The sequence below is a fragment of the Vanessa atalanta genome, chromosome 16, assembly GCF_905147765.1.
Source record: "Vanessa atalanta chromosome 16, ilVanAtal1.2, whole genome shotgun sequence".
Taxonomy (NCBI): domain Eukaryota; kingdom Metazoa; phylum Arthropoda; class Insecta; order Lepidoptera; family Nymphalidae; genus Vanessa; species Vanessa atalanta.
In genome coordinates, this window is record NC_061886.1 from 9457895 (window position 1) to 9477997 (window position 20103).

General features: G+C 32.7%; 1 protein-coding gene across 1 annotated transcript in view; it reads left to right on the forward strand.

Moving 5' to 3' along the window:
• The window catches only part of LOC125069841 (neuropeptide CCHamide-1 receptor), a 216599-nt gene that overhangs the window by 118337 nt on the left and 78159 nt on the right, over positions 1-20103 (forward strand). Inside the window, exons 2-3 of the mRNA XM_047679433.1 lie at positions 8415-8602; positions 16588-16814. Of these exons, the coding sequence (XP_047535389.1) occupies positions 8427-8602; positions 16588-16814 (403 nt within the window). The 5' untranslated portion in view covers positions 8415-8426. The remainder of the gene's footprint in view (positions 1-8414; positions 8603-16587; positions 16815-20103) is intronic.

Consider the following 20103-nt stretch of genomic DNA (forward strand, 5'->3'; position numbering starts at 1 on the left):
GCTCATATTCTTTTATAAGATCATCAATATTTTTACACCAAACTTGTACAGTATCAGTTTTATCATCAGGGTCAAAAGTAGGTACGTAAATGAATTCAAGACTTCGCATTCTAGGGGCAGGTTTTTCAATGGGTGGATTAAAAGCTTTAGCAGTAGTTTGAATTAATTGAGTCATCATTTCAACTATCAACTAATTTATTTATCTGATTAATTAATTGGAGAAAATTACTTCGCAAATAACTTATAGATTTTTAAGAATAGATAAAAATTGTTTTTATAGGTATACAAATTGAGTATTATTCAAAAGCTATGACCGCAAATGGTGAATAACACAGTGAATACAAAATCAAATGCTAATCCAAACCACCGCTAGTGCGACGACACGTTTTGTTAATACGCCAATAATTAATAATGAATTAACAGCATTCTTTCATACCGACTGAGGTCGGGCTAGTAAAATATATTTTTCATCTAGTCTTTATGTTAGCGAGTTATGCAAGCGTTGGTTTTGCGCCTGAACAATTTTTGGTCATATCGGCTCATGAGCACACACTTTTACTTAAAGGTATAAGTATATAGCTTTACCAGCTTTTAAACTTAGAGCTAATACTAAGAGTTTCTCAACATCGTAATTCAGTTACTATTTATTGTTCCAACTGAGGTTTAAGCCCAATAAATATCTTTGAATCTGTAGCTTTTTAAGCTATATAGCCGTTAAACCAACCAAACAATATCTTATAGCGTCAAGATGGAGCCTAAATAGAGTAATATTGCTTATGTAATATATAATATTGAATAATTACTATATAATTCATATTAGATAAAAGATTGGTTATTAAAAAAAAATGTCTCCAAATTTTAATTCAGCAAAAAAATAAAAAACACCAAAATATGTTCACACATACAAAAACATGCTTAGTTTAACATACGTATAGTAATTTCAGCAATGAAATTGTATAGAATAAATGATTATTAAAACGGTTGATTTGAATTTAAGATAAGTCTGAAAGTGCCCTGCGTGTAAGTTAGAATATTTTATGCACGAAAAGTTGAAAGAATGGCATTTTTTTATACCCTTGGCCGTAATCACAACCCATGGAAAGGCAAAAATGATAAAATTGAGGAAACGCCAAGATTATTCACTCTCGTCTTGTCTGTTTTTTGACAAATCCACTAAAACAGGAAGAAGTTCAGGCTCTGGACGAACGACTATATTTTCTTTTCGAGGAACAATTACAACTTCTGAGACTCCAGACTAAAAATCAAAATAAAAAGATATGTCTTGTAAACTAGCCACTAATCGAAAGAGGTATTCATATTTATATAAATTCAATACTTAAAAATTGAACCGTCACGAGATCACTGAAACTATACGTCCGATGGTCTTGAAATTCAGCATAGTTTCTCCCGATATGGAAACTTACGGTAAGAAGAAGTAACAAGTAGTGTATGAATAACATTACTTTTTAACTGCATTTGTACAAATAAGTAATTGCAAAAATGTTATTGGCTAAACGCTTTGCTTAAAAAAATACACCCTAGTAAGTGCTGTATTGTTAGAAAATCGAGCAATCGTTATCCCTCGATTTGATTTACGAACGCCCTTAAGACCTTACTTAGGTTTTAACGTTTTAACATTGAAACGAAATATATTACGAATTTATCTCCAACCCTATTTCAAGCGCTTTTATATTAAAGATTTAACATTTATTCTGATGTTCAAGAAAAACGATTTGTTTTTAAATAAAGTCAGTACATGTGTCTGCGTTACAAGCTTTTTGCGTTAGAAACGTTTTATATATACATTGCAAATTATTTGTGAAAAAACTCACACAAAAGAACAGAACTGTTTAGTGAGATAAAAATAGTTAAAATTACATATTAAATAATACATTGGAAATTTAAATGTCAACGTCATCAAATAAAAGCTGTAATAACAATGAAAGGCGAAATATTATCAAGATTGGAATACAAGTCAATCTATTATAACAAGGGTACATTAATTTAACTAACCGTAAAGTAAACTGCACAAAATTAGTCATTGTATAAAATTATTGATGAAAGTCTATATTTAACAATGTATTTCCAAGTTACAATCATTAAACAGATTTTGCAAATACTTGTCACTAAAATATTCCATTTCAACAAAGTGAATCCATCGAGCACTCACTTTACTTTTGTATAGTAAATTCTTTAAATACTTACTTATATTGCTTAGTTTATATTATTAAGAAGTGCATGTGCAAGAAATGGCTTCATTTCAGTTCATCCATTATTCTATAATTTTTACCGAAAAAACTCAAATATCATTTACATATCCTGTAGGTTCGTTTTTTTGGTGAAGAAGAGGAAATATATATATATGCCATATATTATATGCGAGAGCATCTAAATGGTGATTTGTTATTTATATTTGTCATTTAATACTTATTAATATCACTGTTTGCTTTCCTAATAAAATAAAATATATCTATCATGCCATATATAAAAAATATATAATAAAAGCATAAAAATAGATATGAAAAGTACCCTTCGAATTTCTTATTATTAGCTTTTTTCCGAAACGACATATTATACATATAACAAGAATGATTTGTTTACATTTAAATATTCAGTATCATAATACTAAGGGAACCTTCGGAATATTTTTACAGAAAATCTTTTTTTAAGATTTTTTTACGTAAGTGATACGCGCAACCTCCTCTGTCGCCTTATGTATCCGTGCAGGACGAGAAGTTGTATTGAAAACACCTGTGACACTTATTTTAGCAATTACAAGACACATCAGGTGTGAAGTTCCCACTCGACATAATAATCGATAATTATCCAATCGAACAAGGTCAACGACATATATCCACTTCTTAAATGAGAGAGTATTTTGGATGTTAATTTATTTAAGGCATTTCTAAGATGGCTTTAAATATTTTTGTTCTAATTTTATATTAAAACAAGGTTATTATTTGCTTTTTAAGTTCATATAAGTAATCCTTCCTAATTACTATTAATTCGTATAATCACAAAAAATGCAATCCTATTTTATTTGCCGACCTCCGTGTTCGAGTAGTGTGTACACCGGTTTTCATGGGTACGCCACTCCGAGGTCTCGGGTTCGATTCCCGGCCGAGTCGATGTAGAAAAAGTTCATTAGTTTTCTACGTTGTCTTGGGTCTGGGTGTTTGTGATACCGTCGTTACTTCTGATTTCCATAACACAAGTGCTTTAGCTACATACATTGGGATCAGAATAATGTATGTGATGTTGTCCAATATTTAATATTTAAATAACTAATTATAAGAGCCGAGTAAAGCTCGGTTTCTAGATACCGTAAATAAATTTAAAAGCTTAGTTAAAAAAAAAATATAATAAATAAATACTCGATTTGTACACATGATAAAACAGTTAGCTACGTTAATTTTATGCAGGACACATAAAAGATGAATTAATTAATTCTTCCTTTTTACCTGTTGTAAATTTAAATTTATTATAGACTATTTTTTTTTTAATTCACACATTTCGAGGAATGAGTGGTGACGTTTTTGGTACAAGTCTTAAAAATTTCCCACGGGTTAAGCCTCAGATTATACTAGTTATATATTTATATATGAGTGTATGTGTGTAAGGTAGCCTATGTCTTTCTTAAGAGTTCAAGCTGCTTTAGCCATAAAGAGCAATAAACAGACAGAGTTACTTTTGCATCATAAATAATTTAGATTTTGTATTCACTTCTGTATTATAATCTGAGAAAATGTCAAATATTGTTAAAAAATCGACATTTCAACAAAAAAATCGTATTCCTTGCCTAACAGAATATTTAAGTTGTTAAGGTAAAATTTATTCATAGATCGTAAATTGTGAGACTATTAAAATTGACACAAAAAAATGAATAACACAATATTTTCGCTCTCCTTGAAGATGAAACGATATCTTAAACACTCAAGTTAGACCTCTTACTCGAGTGTTATACATATTCGTTACGTGTTTTGCTTAGAAAGGATACGGTCGTCATAATATCCTTACGTCGGAAAGGAGAATAAATTTATTCCGAACTTCACTGCGACTCTAATCTATTTGAATGTCATAACAAAGTAATTTTGTAAATAAATTTATAGTACAATGTGTGATATAATATCATCCTAGTGTTGGACTAAGATGTTATCGTTTTTATTTTATTTATTTATTTAAGATTCACCAGTGGTAAATACATCAACACGTACAAAGGTATACAATTTTAATACAACTTAAAACTAAATGCATTACCTATTAAGGTGAATACTACTTGCAAAGATAAATTTGGAGATGACAAACTTACAAATTATTAATTGTTAGTAAATCAAGGTTAAAAATGACAAGAATTAACAATAATAGTAAAATAATAACATACAAATTTAACAACAAGGTATAGAGCTCGTTCCGCCACGCTGCTCCAGTACGGGATGGTGCCCACGTGCGAGTTGCGTTTTCAATAGCTAACAGTATTATTTCATACATTCTATGTTCTTTAGAATAATTATTAAAATAAATTAGCAAAGATGTTAATATTATCAACAGAATATGAGTAATCATTGGAATAAATTAAGTTGACTTAGGCTTACATAACCAATCCGTCTGGGTAGGTATAACCCCCTCTCATCAGATATTCTACCGCCAAACAGCAACACTTAGTATTGTTGTGTTCCGGTTTGAAGGGTGAGTGTGCCAGCGTAACTACAGGCACGAGGGACATAACATCTTAGGCATAAAGGTTGATGCAACATTGGCGATGTAGAGGATGATTAATATTTTTACAGTACCAATATTAATATCTATAGGCGGTGGTGATCACTTACCACCACTTAGCCTATACGCCAGTCCGCCTACGTATTTTAAATAACAATAATAATGGTCAATATTTAATGTTGATTCAAGAGCGCTTGTAAGAGCTTACTTGCTCAAAGTGCTCGTAAAATTAATTTCCATTTTAATGTTTCCGTCATGACATCTGAGCACGTTTATTTTATTGAGAAACCTTTAAACAAATTGTAAAAAAATAATATTAAAATTTGTACTAAAACTTTGAAAAAAATATTTCCTGAATCGCGCTTACATTTTGTTCACCGCAATATATATAAGGTCTGGACTATAAACATAGAATGTTCCGGCAGATCCCGCACCCGCCCGGTGACCCTGTAGAAGCTACTACAGCCAAAATGCATACTGCCTTTTGAAAAAAAAAAAAAGACAACCTTTAATGTTGGTATTTTTGCAACGTCGTTTTATTGCTTTTAGCATGTAGTAACGTCGGAACTATGGCGTGGCTTTTTAAGTTGGTAGAGCACAAATCTTTACTAACAACAAACTTAACAGCAAATCGGCCTTTTTATCTTACTAGTGTAAAACAATATCTGGATAAAAATTTAGTTACCATTCACCATCAAAAAGCGTGGGACGCGAACGGTTGTATCGCTTGCTTTGCCTACTCTATGTAAAGTCATATGCAAAACGAATGCATTTACTACGTTTTACGTAAATTTATTTCCATTACACTCTTTTAGTTTATCAGCACGTGTTTCTTTTTTTGTTTAATCTTTATTATCTTATTTTTATCATTGAGTATTTTTTTTTAACTATGTTTTGGTTGAGGTTAGTACAGTTTTATTATAAAACTTATTCAGAAATCCAGAACTGATATGAATACTTACTGTTATACTGTATACTCAAGTTAGTATTTGTAGATACGTAGTTGATTATTTGGACCTTTTTATTTGGCCTCGGACTTGGTCAGTTTCAAATTACGTTTGCCGTAACGGCATGACTCTTTTGTACCGTATTATGAGTCGATCTTACCCCCAAGACACATCTTACCTCCAATCGATGTATCACATAAACACTATGGAATAAAGCACTTTTCTTAAAATTCTCATATTGGCACTTAAATTGAAAAGATAAAATTCAAACCTTTCATTCAATCAAGCAGCATTATTCCTACTCATTGATAATCCGAGTAAAACTATTCGGAAAAAATATCTTCGAATATCGTAAAACTTAGCTCCTCTTAGTAATACCGACTGAACTAATTTTACCAAATCATGTACCTATAGCAAGTATAAGGGCAGAATCCCTGGTTAAGGAAATAGAAAGACGATTGACTAAAGTGCCGAATAGCGGTTTTGGTCTCTAATCTCTTTCTAATGTGATACGGAAATTTCTTCGAGACTAATAAATAAATTACCTCAAGAGAACTAATCGAGTACACGAACTCATTACTCTTTTATTTTGACTTAGCCAATAACAAATAAGATATTTATTTGTGTATATGTGTGGAAAACGATGTTGATATGTACACACACATATAGAAGATATTAATAATTTTTAAAAAAAAAAGATAACGATTCATTATATATACGTATTAATAGAAAATTTAATTTTCTTTTGTCTTTCCGTATTTCCTGAACATTCGTTCTACTAGAATGTAAACACTGCACTATATTTACTTCATACACTGATCATACTACAACGCATAAATAAAACTAAATATTTTAAACAAGAAATATTAACAGAAACAGTAAACGACCAAATAGTCCTTAAAAACGGAACACAGCAATTTAGAATATTCATGTTTCATGTCAACATGGACCGGCACTAATACCAGCAACGTATTCCTACCTACCTGCATACTACCGGATTCTAGGTTAACGATAGCTTCTATTCCTGCCCCAGTTATCAATGCACGTGAACTTGATATCCAAATATATCTTTTAATACCTTAATCCCTTTTTCGAGAGAAAATGATGTACATTTATATTAATATTTTAAGATAATAATATTCATAGCTCACGTCGCACGTATTAGGGATTCTGGATGTATTTTATTTAAGAATCTCATAAATTCCGTCAACATCCCGGGAAATACATTAATTTCGCAAATGTGTAAATCTTTTTTAAGCGTAATGCTTACGAATATATTTGGTCGCATTACTGTTGTGATAGAATACTAATGTTTCCTTTATTTTTCAGAACTAAAGTATCCTAGTTACAAAAAATACGAAGAGTAATAGGAATGTACATATAAATAAAAATCTGAACTAATTAATCAATTAAATTTTCGTATGTTATAAAAATATTATACACTATAATATAAAGTACACTGCGTTGATGACCTTAGTCACCGAAATAGAATATTATTAAAAAAAAAAACCTTAAACTACATCCGATGTGTGAGCAACAAAAATATATTTTCAAAAATACATAATTCGTTCCATTTGACACACGATAGACGCAATACGTCAATAGAAATTTTCGTTAATAATTTAGTTACCAGCTGCGTTGAGACACATTTCGTTTGTTTTGCACATGCAAAGACAATATTAATATATTTGTAAATTTTTATATCGTAAGTCCATTATTTAAATTCAGCTATTCCAGTCACTGCAACTTAAGTGCTCAAATATAAATCAAGTCGTTACACTCGCGACAAAATGCACTGAATATCGTAACATAATCCACATTGATATATGACTCTGTGAGAGCTTTTATTCACGATGGTTATTTTCCGACTCATACATTTCCTCACATTATAGTCCTGCATGACTATGACCGATATAGATAAAGTCGACCATAGATAAATAAATCTACATCGTAATTCATATTGTACTACTGGTTTACGCGAAGCATGCCAAACACCGATACTTGGTATTGCTGTGTTTCGGTTTGAAGGGTGAGTGAGCCAGTGTAACTATAGGCACAAGGTACATAATATAACATAACCCAAGGTTGGTGGAGCATTGGCGTAAGCAAAGGTTAATATTATCACTGTCAACAACTTACCACCAGGAATGAACATGCTTTTTTCCGACATATTCAACAATAATTTCAGCTAAATTACGCAAAATTTAATGGATTATTTACTAAACCTTCCTCATGAATCTGCCCGTCCATTGCTGAAAATTATATAAGAATTCGATTCGTAGTTATTTAATTTATCGCCGTCTCAGACAAATAGACGTCGGAGAGGACTTTTTTTTAGTGATATACTATACATTTTCGAGAATGTTTATTTAACATTCTTAACTAAAATGTATTACGAGATATATTCTTAAATATCATTGGACATCACCGTTAACTACTTTACGTCTAGTGGATAAGCCTTTTGTAATCCCTCGCGAGCCATTTAGAATAAGATATGCTTCTGATAAACCATCTCGACTTGACCTAGACTTCAACTTGAAATAAAATTCCGTTGGTTAAATTTTATATTTAAAATTAAAATGTATAAAAATTTTAAAAACTATTCGTCTAATAATCAAGTTTTTGCCAATAAAGATATGATTCATATGATTTCTCTTACTTACTTACCTAGTTTGCCTACCTTTTTAAATAAGAAATAATTATTTTACGCATGTATCCATTAAAAATATATATTTTTTCTGTTTGTTTCAGTTAATATGCACAATGGATTACAATGATACCTTTAACATTTCTGAACCGTACAAGCCGTACTACGAGCGTCCCGAGACGTACATCGTACCTCTGCTGTTCGCTCTGATCTTTATTATTGGAGTAGTAGGGAACGGGACGCTGGTCGCTGTATTTGTACGACATAAGGCTATGAGAAATGTGCCTAATACGTAAGTACTAACATTTTACTACTTTTTTCATTTTAACTTAGTATTAAAATATACGACCGCAATCACATACATCGAGTGCAACAAATTTAACAACTTTAAGCATGTTGATACTTGCTTCGTTGTTAGTAGCAAATTCACAAAATTTAAGCTCCTTAACATCATAATTATAGGTGCATACCAACGCAGAACGTCAAATTCAAAATATGCATTACTAAAACTCTTGTAAGCCCTAACATAGTTTAAGAATAAATCTAATTACGGTTTGGAATGTAGATTCTTCAACGATGAGCTGATGCCTGCTGATGATTTCCAGCAATTAAGTGATATGTAAATAAAATACTATTATAAAATATATTCTTTCGAAAAGTTAACTAATTGTATTTTCACACTTTTTTATCATCAATATAATGTTTTCACTTGGTTGCCTTTGTGCAAACACACCTGGGTGGGTATCAAACACTCATGTATACTACCACTGAACAGCAATACTTGGTAAAATTATGTTCCAGTTTGAAGTGAGTGAGTCAGTGTAACAGGCACAAGGGACAAAAAAGACCCAGTTCCCAAAGTTGATGGCACATAGGCCATGTAAGCGCCAATTTCTAATAAAATATAATTTAATATAATTGCAAAGAAATTATTCCAATATATTAGCAGGTATAGAAATTACATTTCTTCATCAGATATCGCCTTGATTACCAATGTTTGGATATGAGTAAATTCTATCAATTTTGACACCAAAAAATTCCAAACCAAAAATTGGTCCTTTCAAACCTAGGCACATATTATAAACATATGTTACTATATGTATATACTAAAGTAAAGCAAAAACTAACAACCTGTAAATGTCTCCCTGATAGGCTAAAGCCTCCTCTCCTTATGAAGAGAAGGTTTGAAGCCAATTCCACCACGCTCCTCCAATGCGAGTCGGAGGATACACATATAAAATTTTATTGTAATTATATTATAAAATGAAATCAATAATTTTCCTTCACTATCGAGCATGAGATGAATTATAAACACAAATTAAGAAAATGGATGTTCAGTAGTGTTTGCCTGGGTCTGAACCCGCAATCGGTGAAGTACGCTGGTTCTAACCATTCCACTGGATCATCCTCCTTCACGATTATACATAGAGCTATTTTTAAATAACCAAACAATATTTACGATTCTAAGGTTTAATTAGCTTTTATTAAGACGCATAAAACTTTTATATTTTTTCATTTACCAGCAATAAACGTAGTCGTAAATTGCAATTAAATTAATTATGGGGTTGGATGTTTAAACAGTCTATAGCGTGTTCGGAATTACTGTGAAAATTATTTGTGATGTGTTACGAACTCAACCAGGTCGAAAGATCGCATCAACGATTTGTAATCATTTATTATTCCGAAAAACTGAGTAATGAGAGATCATTTATTTTTATTACTATTTTGTAGGCATTAGTAAAATTTAAGTAATAATAGTTGTATTAATCAATAAAAAAACGTGCCCTACAAGTAACCACATGTGATGTACCTGATGTATATTTAAAGGTACTATTATAAACCTATTTGAATAAAGAATAGTTTTATCTTGATTTTGTGAATCTGGGATCTCACTGACTAAAGCGCAATTAATATTATATCCTTTTGGAATATGAGTCGATACTATCTGAAGACCAACTCTAGTACCACGCGCGCTCATTGGTTGAATCAAATAGCGCGCGTTTCTCTGGTTTCTTGCTACACACTTTTAGAAAGCTGTGTCACATGAATAATACATTTATATTACTAGTGGAACCGGCGGCTTTACCTAACACGTTAAATTTATAAAACACAAACTTCCAATCCCCGTTTACCCCTTTAGGTAGTGGTAGAGCTTTGTGCAAGCCCGTCTGGGCTTGAACAACACTCATTAGTATTGTTGTGTTTTGGTTTAAAGGGTGAGTTAGCTATTGTAACTACAGGTACACGGAACATAGCATATTAGTTCCCAAAGTTGAATTGATGCGATGTAAGGAATGATTAATGTTTCCTACAGCGCCAATGTTTATGGATAATGATAACCACTTACCATTAGGTAGGTTTTGCCTAGCAGATTATTTCATAAAAAAATCTTGTGTTACTTGTCGGCTCTTATCGGTGAAAATTACATATTTTTACATTACATAATTACATTAGCAGCCTGAAAATTTCCCACTCCTCTACCTTTGGGGAGAAGGTTTGGAGCATATTCCACCACGCTGCTCCAATGCGGGTTGGTCAAATAGACATATGGCAGAATGTTGTTGAAATTAGACACATGCAGGTTTCCTCACGATGTTTTCCTTCACCGCCGAGCACGAGATGAATTATAAACACAAATTAAGCACATGAAATTCAGTGGTGCTTGCCTGGATTTGAACCCGAAATCATTGGTTAAGATGCACGCGTTCTAACCACTGGGCTACTTTAATTAAATTGAATATTGTAAAATAACGATTACAAAGTAATCTTAAGAGCCTACTTGAATTAAATATATTTCATTTCATTTTAAGCAAAAATATAAAAACTTAGGAAAATTGATTAATAATTATGTAATCAAAATACGGAAACGTCCGCTAAAATTAGTCTCATTTCCTTTTATAATAACCCGTCGACACGGCAGCCTTTCCACTTTCATTTGAATGACTTTAACTTGACTTTCGTCCAGTCAAGGCATTCATTAAATTACTCAACCATAAGTATATAATATTATAAGAGTTCCGTAGTCAGAAAAGGTTCTTAAAAACTACGTTTTCAAGTTTGTAAATTATTAAGCGAAACGTTTATTTTTCTAATTTAAAAGAAATTTTCAACTATAAGAGAAGAGACAGAGAAAGCACTTGAAGTCCATTAATGATACAAACATTCTTATGGTTTTTTTTTTAAGTAACAATACGTCCACTGGCTCATAGTTGTCTGGCCTTTTTGCTTATTAGTTTTAGTTAGGTTTTTTTTTTTATGATATCGGTAGGCGGACAAGCAAATGGGCCACCTGATGGTAAGTGGTCCCCATCGCCATTAGACAATTGCGTTGTAAGAAATATAAACAATTCCTTACATCATCAATGCGCCCCCAACCTTGGGAACTAAGATATTACGTCCCTTGTGCCTGTAATTACACTAGCTCATTCACTCTTCAAACCGGAACACAACAATACTGGGTACTGCTGTTTGACGATCTAATATCTGATGTAGTACTTACCCAGATGGGCTTGCACTAAGCCCTACCACCACGTAGGTGTGGCAGTTTACAATTTTTCACTTATTTAAAAAACATTAACAGATTTTCGCTGGATTTGGAGTAGGAGCTCGTCGTCCTTCTTGAAAGACGTACCCCGTGGTTATGATCAGATATACATTATCGTCGTTTCACCACACTTACGCATGGTACTAAGCTGGCGTATACGTAAACCAAGGGTGATCTCAGGAAACGAATGCTGCCGAATATAATACGAAAGAAGATGCCGAATATGTAAAATTCGTGGGTTCACGTGTTGTCCAACATACCGGCCTACCATCACTTTACTGATGATTGAAGCACTTACGTACTTAGATATACTTAACGAAAATCAGAAGGCGGTTCTTGTAACAACGGACAAAAAATCAACTTCAAATTTCTCTGTTCTAAATTTAAATTTATGAGTAGAATGAATAGACGTCAAAGCAAGCTTCGCGATGGGTGGCTTTAATAAGGGTAGGAGATGTTGCAAAAACATATCGATGTACGCGTTGCAACCTAGTTCTCCTGAATGGGCAAGAGTGATCTCGTGAATTACTAGAAACCGAGGATACGCCTTTGTCATTCTAACAAACGATGCAGGTCAGGATAGACTTGTATCCCTATCAGATTAAATGTCCATGGATAGAAATCGCGCTCGGACGGTTGCTACATATATGTTTATAGGATATATATCCGTGCAATATTTCCATAATACGTGATAATTTTTGATGCGTACTCTGTAGTTTAGACAGTAATAATAAACCAGCCTCTAGACCAATAAGGCATGTTATAAATCACCATGTCAAGTTTTAATTAGAGTCAACCAGTATTTGCGTGACGCGTGCACAGAGCGATATACAAATAATACGAATATAAACATTTGTTAAAAAATGATTTCATATCAGATTATTCAATTACCATTTCTTAAATATATATTTTATGTTCAACGAACCCTTCTATAGCCTTCTTTTATAAACATGATATTATAATGCATGTAAAATTATATATTTGCGTGCGATACGAACATAAACGTAAGAAAATAGTTTATTTGAGTAATATACCATAATTAAGATCGCACTGATTACTAAATTACACTTTTCAATTACCAAAATATACATTTAACGTCTTTCTATAATATATGTATTATATAAAACGTCGTAACTACATACGAAAACGGTTTTCAATGAAATTGAATAATGACTTACCTGGTGAAGAGGTCTTTTCTAATAATTGGATATTTAGTTAGGTGTTAGGACATCGCTTTCAATTGACATTTGTGAATTTATGTTCAAGAGAGAGGCTTACTATGTGAACCTTTTTTATAATCCTCATAGTAAGCCATCGAGAAAAGGGAGAGAAAAGACTTTCTCATTAATAGAAGAATAAATAGGTGATGAAGAATAAGAAATAAATGTCTTTTTCTATTTACAATGGTTATAAATACATAATATAAAAACACAAAAAAGATTCCCTCCTTGGTCTAGTGGCTTGATATACCTAAGGTTACAGATACCGAGGTTCTGGATTTACATCGCAGATCGGTATGAAAGTCAGAAGTGTGTGAACTCCCGTGCCTCGGAAAGCAAGTAAAACTTCCAATGGTGTCGGTTATGAGATTACTTGTGTTGGCTCACACATTTGTGTACTATAATATATCCTTCGTAGTTGACTAGTATTCCTTGAGATTGTGATCGTGTGAGTGACCATATACGGTTAGGATAATATCACAAACAAACAATATGGCTTCTAAGAATTGGAAAATCCGTTTTCAGAAGAAATATCTTCTTGATAAGTAACTAATAAATAAATAACAAATTAGAGAAAATTAATACAAAGATGGAACTTCTCGTCTGTTTCACTGTTTGCGAGAAACTTCTGCAAGTTCTTAGAGTATCTTACTTCCTTCGAAGCAAGTATTTACTAAGCACTAAAAGTGGAATACTTTTAAAATAATAGCCCTTCCTTCTAAAAATATCTGAGAGTATCACTTTTAATAAATTAAATTTCTAACGTTCCGCAGTTTCTTGTATGCGTAAATAGGTTCACTTATGGATATTGCTGTCTCCCCCACTAGGTAACTTGGTGGTAAGGCTTTGTTAAAGTCTGTCTGGGTATGTACCACCCACTCAGTAAATATTCTACCGCCAAACAGTAATACTTAGTATTGCTATATGACTGTTTTAAGAGTGAGTGAGCCAGTTCAACTACAAGCTCAAGGTTTCCCGTGTGCATGTTACACTAGCATCTTGGTTCAAATGTTGGTGGCGTATTGGTGATATGGAGAATGATTAATATTTTTTATAGTATCAAGTCTATAATGTTGAGCATTTACCATCAGGTACCATTTTTGCCAGTTCACCTACCTATGCCTATACTAATAATATCAATTTCCAACTAATCGATGTTCGTTGCATTATTCCAATGACCACCTTGCCCAGACTCGTGGAACAAAATATAGAGCACAAGTAGCGCAAACCGAAATCTACTACCAAAATCTAATGGAACGGGAAATATGATACGACCGGAAAGGAGGTTTAGGACCAACCCAAGACTATGCGTGCTCTCTGGGAGCATGAATACTGCCAACTTCTCAACTATATATATAACTAATAAATTAGCGACCGGATCAAGGAGGCAACCTCATACATAAACATACATAAGCAGCCCGTAAATGTCCCACTGCTGGGATAAAGGCCTCCTCTTCCTTTGAGGAGAAGGTTTGGAGCATATTCCACCACGCTGCTCCAATGCGGGTTGGCGGAATACACATGTGGCTGAATTTCGTTGAAATTAGACACATGCAGGTTTACTCACGATGTTTTCCTTCACCGCCGAGCACGAAATGAATTATAAACACAAATTAAGCACATGAAATTTCAGTGGTGCCTGCCTGGGTTTGAACCCGAAATCATCGGTTAAGATGCACGCTTTCTAACCACTGGGCCATCTCGGGACAACCTCATACCAATATGATAATCTAAACGAATATTATAAAGAGGTAAAATTAACTTGTATGTGGGAGTTAATTTACAGAACTAATCATGCCATTTTCATCATTACAAACTGCACCCGTACGAAGTCTGGGCAGGTCGCTAGTACTATAATTTCGAGGCAGGTAATACCCTCGCCCATTGTGCACTCTATATATGACAATTTTTCAAAGCTTGCCCTGTTTCTTATACGATTATTTAATTCCTCAGTTGAAATAGTATATTAGCATTAACTGAAGATCTCGAGTAAAGTATTAAGTTATAATATGGTAAATTACAACCTTCTCAGTGAAAATAAGGTATATGCCTAGCAGAGGGGCATTTTAAGGTTGGTACTGTTTTTTTTAAAAAAAACGATTAAAATTGCCTATAATACCTTAAAAGAATAAAGTAAATTATGTCCTCGCGCACCAGAAGGACTATTCACTAAATATTTGTAGGTAAAAAATACCTATGTCCAGCCCACGACAGCAGCCTTTATTCCAACTAAACGATATTAACGTTTCAAATCCGAAATTATTAGCATGACATGAACATGAAACTTGTGCAAAGCTCGACCACCAGGCGTTTACTAGTATATTGGGTTCTCACCACAATATAAGTTGAAACGAGTATGTACTCGATTGATGGATACTTACAACATCATGAAGCAAAATTGGGAAATAAAAAATGTAGTAACTAGCGCAGTATCCTGCAAAACATATGTCGTTTTGGAATTAGACAGTCAAAGCGTGTAATTCACGGTCCGATATTTTTTTTTTATTTCAACGATTGTCTTATCCTGTTTCTCTGTTTTAATATAAAAAGTAAACAATTTTATCACGTGGTATTGTCTTAAAAACAATGAAGATATTTCCAAACGAATTCCGAATCAAAATGAGTTTCAGCGAAATTTATGTTGAAGTGAAATTCATTTCGGAAATTGCAAAAGTTTTGAATTTGGAATACGTTTGGATACTGTTAATAACTAACAGTGTTTTTAGATAAAATTAATAAATTAAGTTGGATTACTCCAACTTAATTTATTAATTTGCTCAAATATTAATCAATTAATTACGAAATTCATTCTTAGACTTTAGTTAACATAAAAGGATATCTGAATACGAGTTCTTGCAACTAGTAAACTAATAAAATTCTAACGTTGGTTTCCCAGAATGTTCGGAAACTTATGCTATACTTGTGCACTACAAATCTCGTTCATTATAATAATCTTTAATATTCAACAATAATATTCCATAAACTAACTTTATTTTCCTACTACAAACTATGTGCAACAGCTCGAGAATCTCGGGACTCGCTTTATTATGAGGATATTTTTGATCTCTAAGCGGTTTTTATATTAACAGCCATCCGATATATTTTTTAACAAACGCTTTTTATTGAAAATGAATAAATTAAAAATAACCGGTACTACGAGAAAAATGCAATCCCCGTTACATTAAATCCGTATGGTATTTCATTGGCGTCGAAATAAACTTACAAGCGCAATGAAAATTCAAATAATAAATATATTACAATAACGTCTTCAGACAAATTTCGACCATATTATCGACATACCATAAATTATACGAGTACTATTAAGTACTATTCCAGTAAGTGTCATTAAAAATATGGTAAATGCCAATTTATTTCATGTTTTGACACTTTAATATTAAACAATGTAAAACAGAGAACCATAACTCTTTAAAGCATCGCTTACTACACTGACTTATTTCTATAATAACTACTGTGGTACAATGTCAAAAAATGTAATGAGGTTTTCTTTTTCAGGTATATCCTCTCTCTCGCTCTAGCAGACCTCCTCGTCATCATAACTTGCGTGCCGTTCACATCAATTGTCTACACCCTCGAGTCCTGGCCGTGGGGAGTCACCGTGTGTAGAGTATCTGAAGCTGCCAAGGACGTCAGCATCGGCGTATCCGTTTTCACATTGACCGCCTTGTCAGCTGATCGATATTTTGCGATCGTTGACCCCTTAAGGAAGCTGCATGCTACAGGTGAGTTTAAAATACATGCATTACAAGTACATAAAATATCCCTAAAGAAGTTGAATGTCTTGTAGACTTTATTTAAACTTCTTACTAGAAGCTGCTCGTTTAAAATAATATGCATCAGGATCGGAACAAAATAAATTTCAATGAGCAATGAGCAAATCAGCGAGTGATCATATTTTTATATTATATTACACATTATCTCCCGTAGACTACTTTTACATTTTAGATCATTATTCACTTTATTTTATGTATATAGCAACAGCCTGTAAATTTCCCAATGATGGACTAAGGCCTCCTCTCCCTTTGAGGAGAAGATTAGAAGCATATTCCACCATGCTGCTTCAATGCGGGTTGGTAGACTCACGTGTGGCAGAATTTCGTTTAAATCAGACACATGCAGGTTTCCTCACGATGTTTTCCTTTCCCGACGAGCTCGAGATGAATTATAAATAAAAATTACGCACATGAAAATTTAGTAATGCTTGCCAGGATTTGAGCCCGCAAACATCGGTTAAGATGTAAGCGTTCTAACCACTGTGCTTCTTTAATTAATGTATGGTGTAAAAGTACATAAATGGAGCTAAGTATTGACACAAATATATATTCCTAAAGAGGTTGGCCTTTTTTCATAAAAAAGTTAAATAAATGACAAAAATCCAAATGTCGAAAATCCAAAAATCCATGAATTTTTAACCCTCATAGACATTAGCACTGTTAAAAAAATTAACCATCCCTTCACCAGCACCAGCACCGCAACAACCTTAAGAACTATATCATTCAATTATATCATTTATGCCTTTAGTTACACTGCGTCATTCATATTCAAACTGAAACACAACAGTACAGTAGCCTGACTCACCAATTCAAACAGTAAGAGACCAATTAATTAATGACCCAACATTTCTTCAGCGAACGATATAGGAAACTAAGTAAATTCCCAATATCGTCATCCGAAGTGTCGATGATTTCACTTTTAGCCTTAACTTCAACGGTCCTGTCCATCATTTCTTTTTTATATTATATTATGTAATAGGTAGGCGGACCGGCAAATGTGCCAGCTGCTGATAAGTGGTCACCACCGCCCATTGACATTGCGGCCGAACCGTTGACCAAGTAATCAATCTTATAGGCCTCGCAAAACCAACTGCGCTAAGGGAAGCTAAAACCCGAACAGGGTGAAAGCGTACCACAATAAATGCAACGCAGGATTTTCAAAGACGCGTTCGTTAACGAAAATAACAATCATGCTGAGGGAAAAAGTATAATATTTGAAACGTTTTGAACACAATCAAGCTAATTGTCGTTGAATAATGAAGTAAAACACTCATGAATTATAAATTTACTTTACGTTTACATTTAATACAATGAATAATTTATTCAACGTGATTTGGCAACAAAACATCCAACATCATGCGAAGTTTGTCACCCATTCGGGTTTGGACGTCTGCCAAGATTAATTTAAAAACCTTTACTTAAATATATACTAATATTTTTACGTGAGCAGAAATAGAATTCGAAATATGAAATGCGAAGTGAGATAAACAAAATATTATGAATCTGCATTAGGTGAAGATATATTTTATAGTATTTAGCTCTGTTACGTGTTTCATATTTTCATCTCCGATATGAACTCAAGAAATATAAAATACAGACGAAGAAATACTATACTAAATCAAGAAAAGCTTTTAGTATGTACTCTGAGTAAGCTGACATTTTAAAACGTTCATTATGTTTGACACCTTCCGAAAAAAATACGAATATTATAAAGACAGAAAAATCTTTGTTCTTTGGATTGTTTCGAATAAAAATTAGATTTTTTTTTTTCATAAAATTTTCATTTTAGTGACTTATAATAAGTATAGTCTATGTTCTCATCTGCATCATCTGCAAGCATTTTAGTTTTTTTTTAGTTAAATCAAATCAAATCAAATCAAATCAAATCAAATCAATTTTATTCAAGTAAACTTCACAACGAAGCGTATATGAATCTTGAAAAAAAGAAATCTTTTCGAATATGTTTAATAATATTTATGAAGTTATAGAGATCTAGTTGTCACCGTGGCTTTGCTCGTTTTAGCGATTGGTCGTCACGTATTAGTCATAAAACATCCTCGGAATTCAAATTTGCTTCATACCAAATTTCATTAAATTCGATTTAGTGGTTTGACTGCAGAAGAGCAACAAACAGACAAACATAGGTGATTTCGCATTTATAATACTACTATAGATTTATTTATTTATTTTATTTTTCATTATTACCTTTATATTATATATTACCTTTATATATTGCAAAATACCAAATCCTGAGACTAATGGAAAAGAATTTGTGCACCTGCACCCTCTCAGGGGTTCAACGACTTATCAGTTATTCTGTCACCAATCATGAACATTTTTTTAACCCACATTTACGTTAGAAACTAAGCAAGTATTTTATATATATTAATACAACAGTTACGTTTAGTTGGTTGAAATAGGGCTAAGGATCAGTAACTATGTATCATTCGTTTGACTTTGTCTTTGGAATTACATTTAAAGCCGAAATTAATAGAGCACGTAGATTTTTATCGATGATTGCGGATTCAAATCCTTTAAAACACGAAAGAGTTAGTCCGATCTGAATTTGTATTTTAATTCATCTTTTGCTCGACGCTTAAGAGACGCCGCTTGCCCGCATTAGATCAGCGATGTAGAATAATCTCGAAACCTTTCCTTAATAGTAAAGGAGGTCTGTTTCTATACTTTTTAAAGTATAGAACACGATAAATCCAAGACCTTGTCGCAACCTTTACTGATAGTATTTTTTACGTATATAAAATTCTATAATACTAAGATGTTAGCACATGAAATAATAATAAAAATGAACCCCTTTTCAGTCTCTATGCACAATTATAACTAAGCCATATTATTATTTGTTTCTGTTTCAATTTTTAATTAATCACCATCATCATTACATAGTATAAAACAAAGTCTTTTAGAGCTGTCTGTCCCTATGTGTGCTTAGACCTTTAAAATTACACCACGGATTTTGATGCAGTTTTTTTAAATAGATAGATTGATTCAAGAGGACGGTTTATATGTATAATACATGCACAATATAGTAGAGAAACACTGATAATTTTAGAAGTTTCTGAAGTGATGTCGAAAACAAACATATTTTTGGCGCTTACATTGCAAACGCTGGCTGAATTCATCCTACGAGATAGATCAAAATAATGTACTACACTATTGAACACCTTCAAAAAGTATTCAAAAAATTCTGCGATGGTATATGTCTATCTCTTAGAGATCAAAA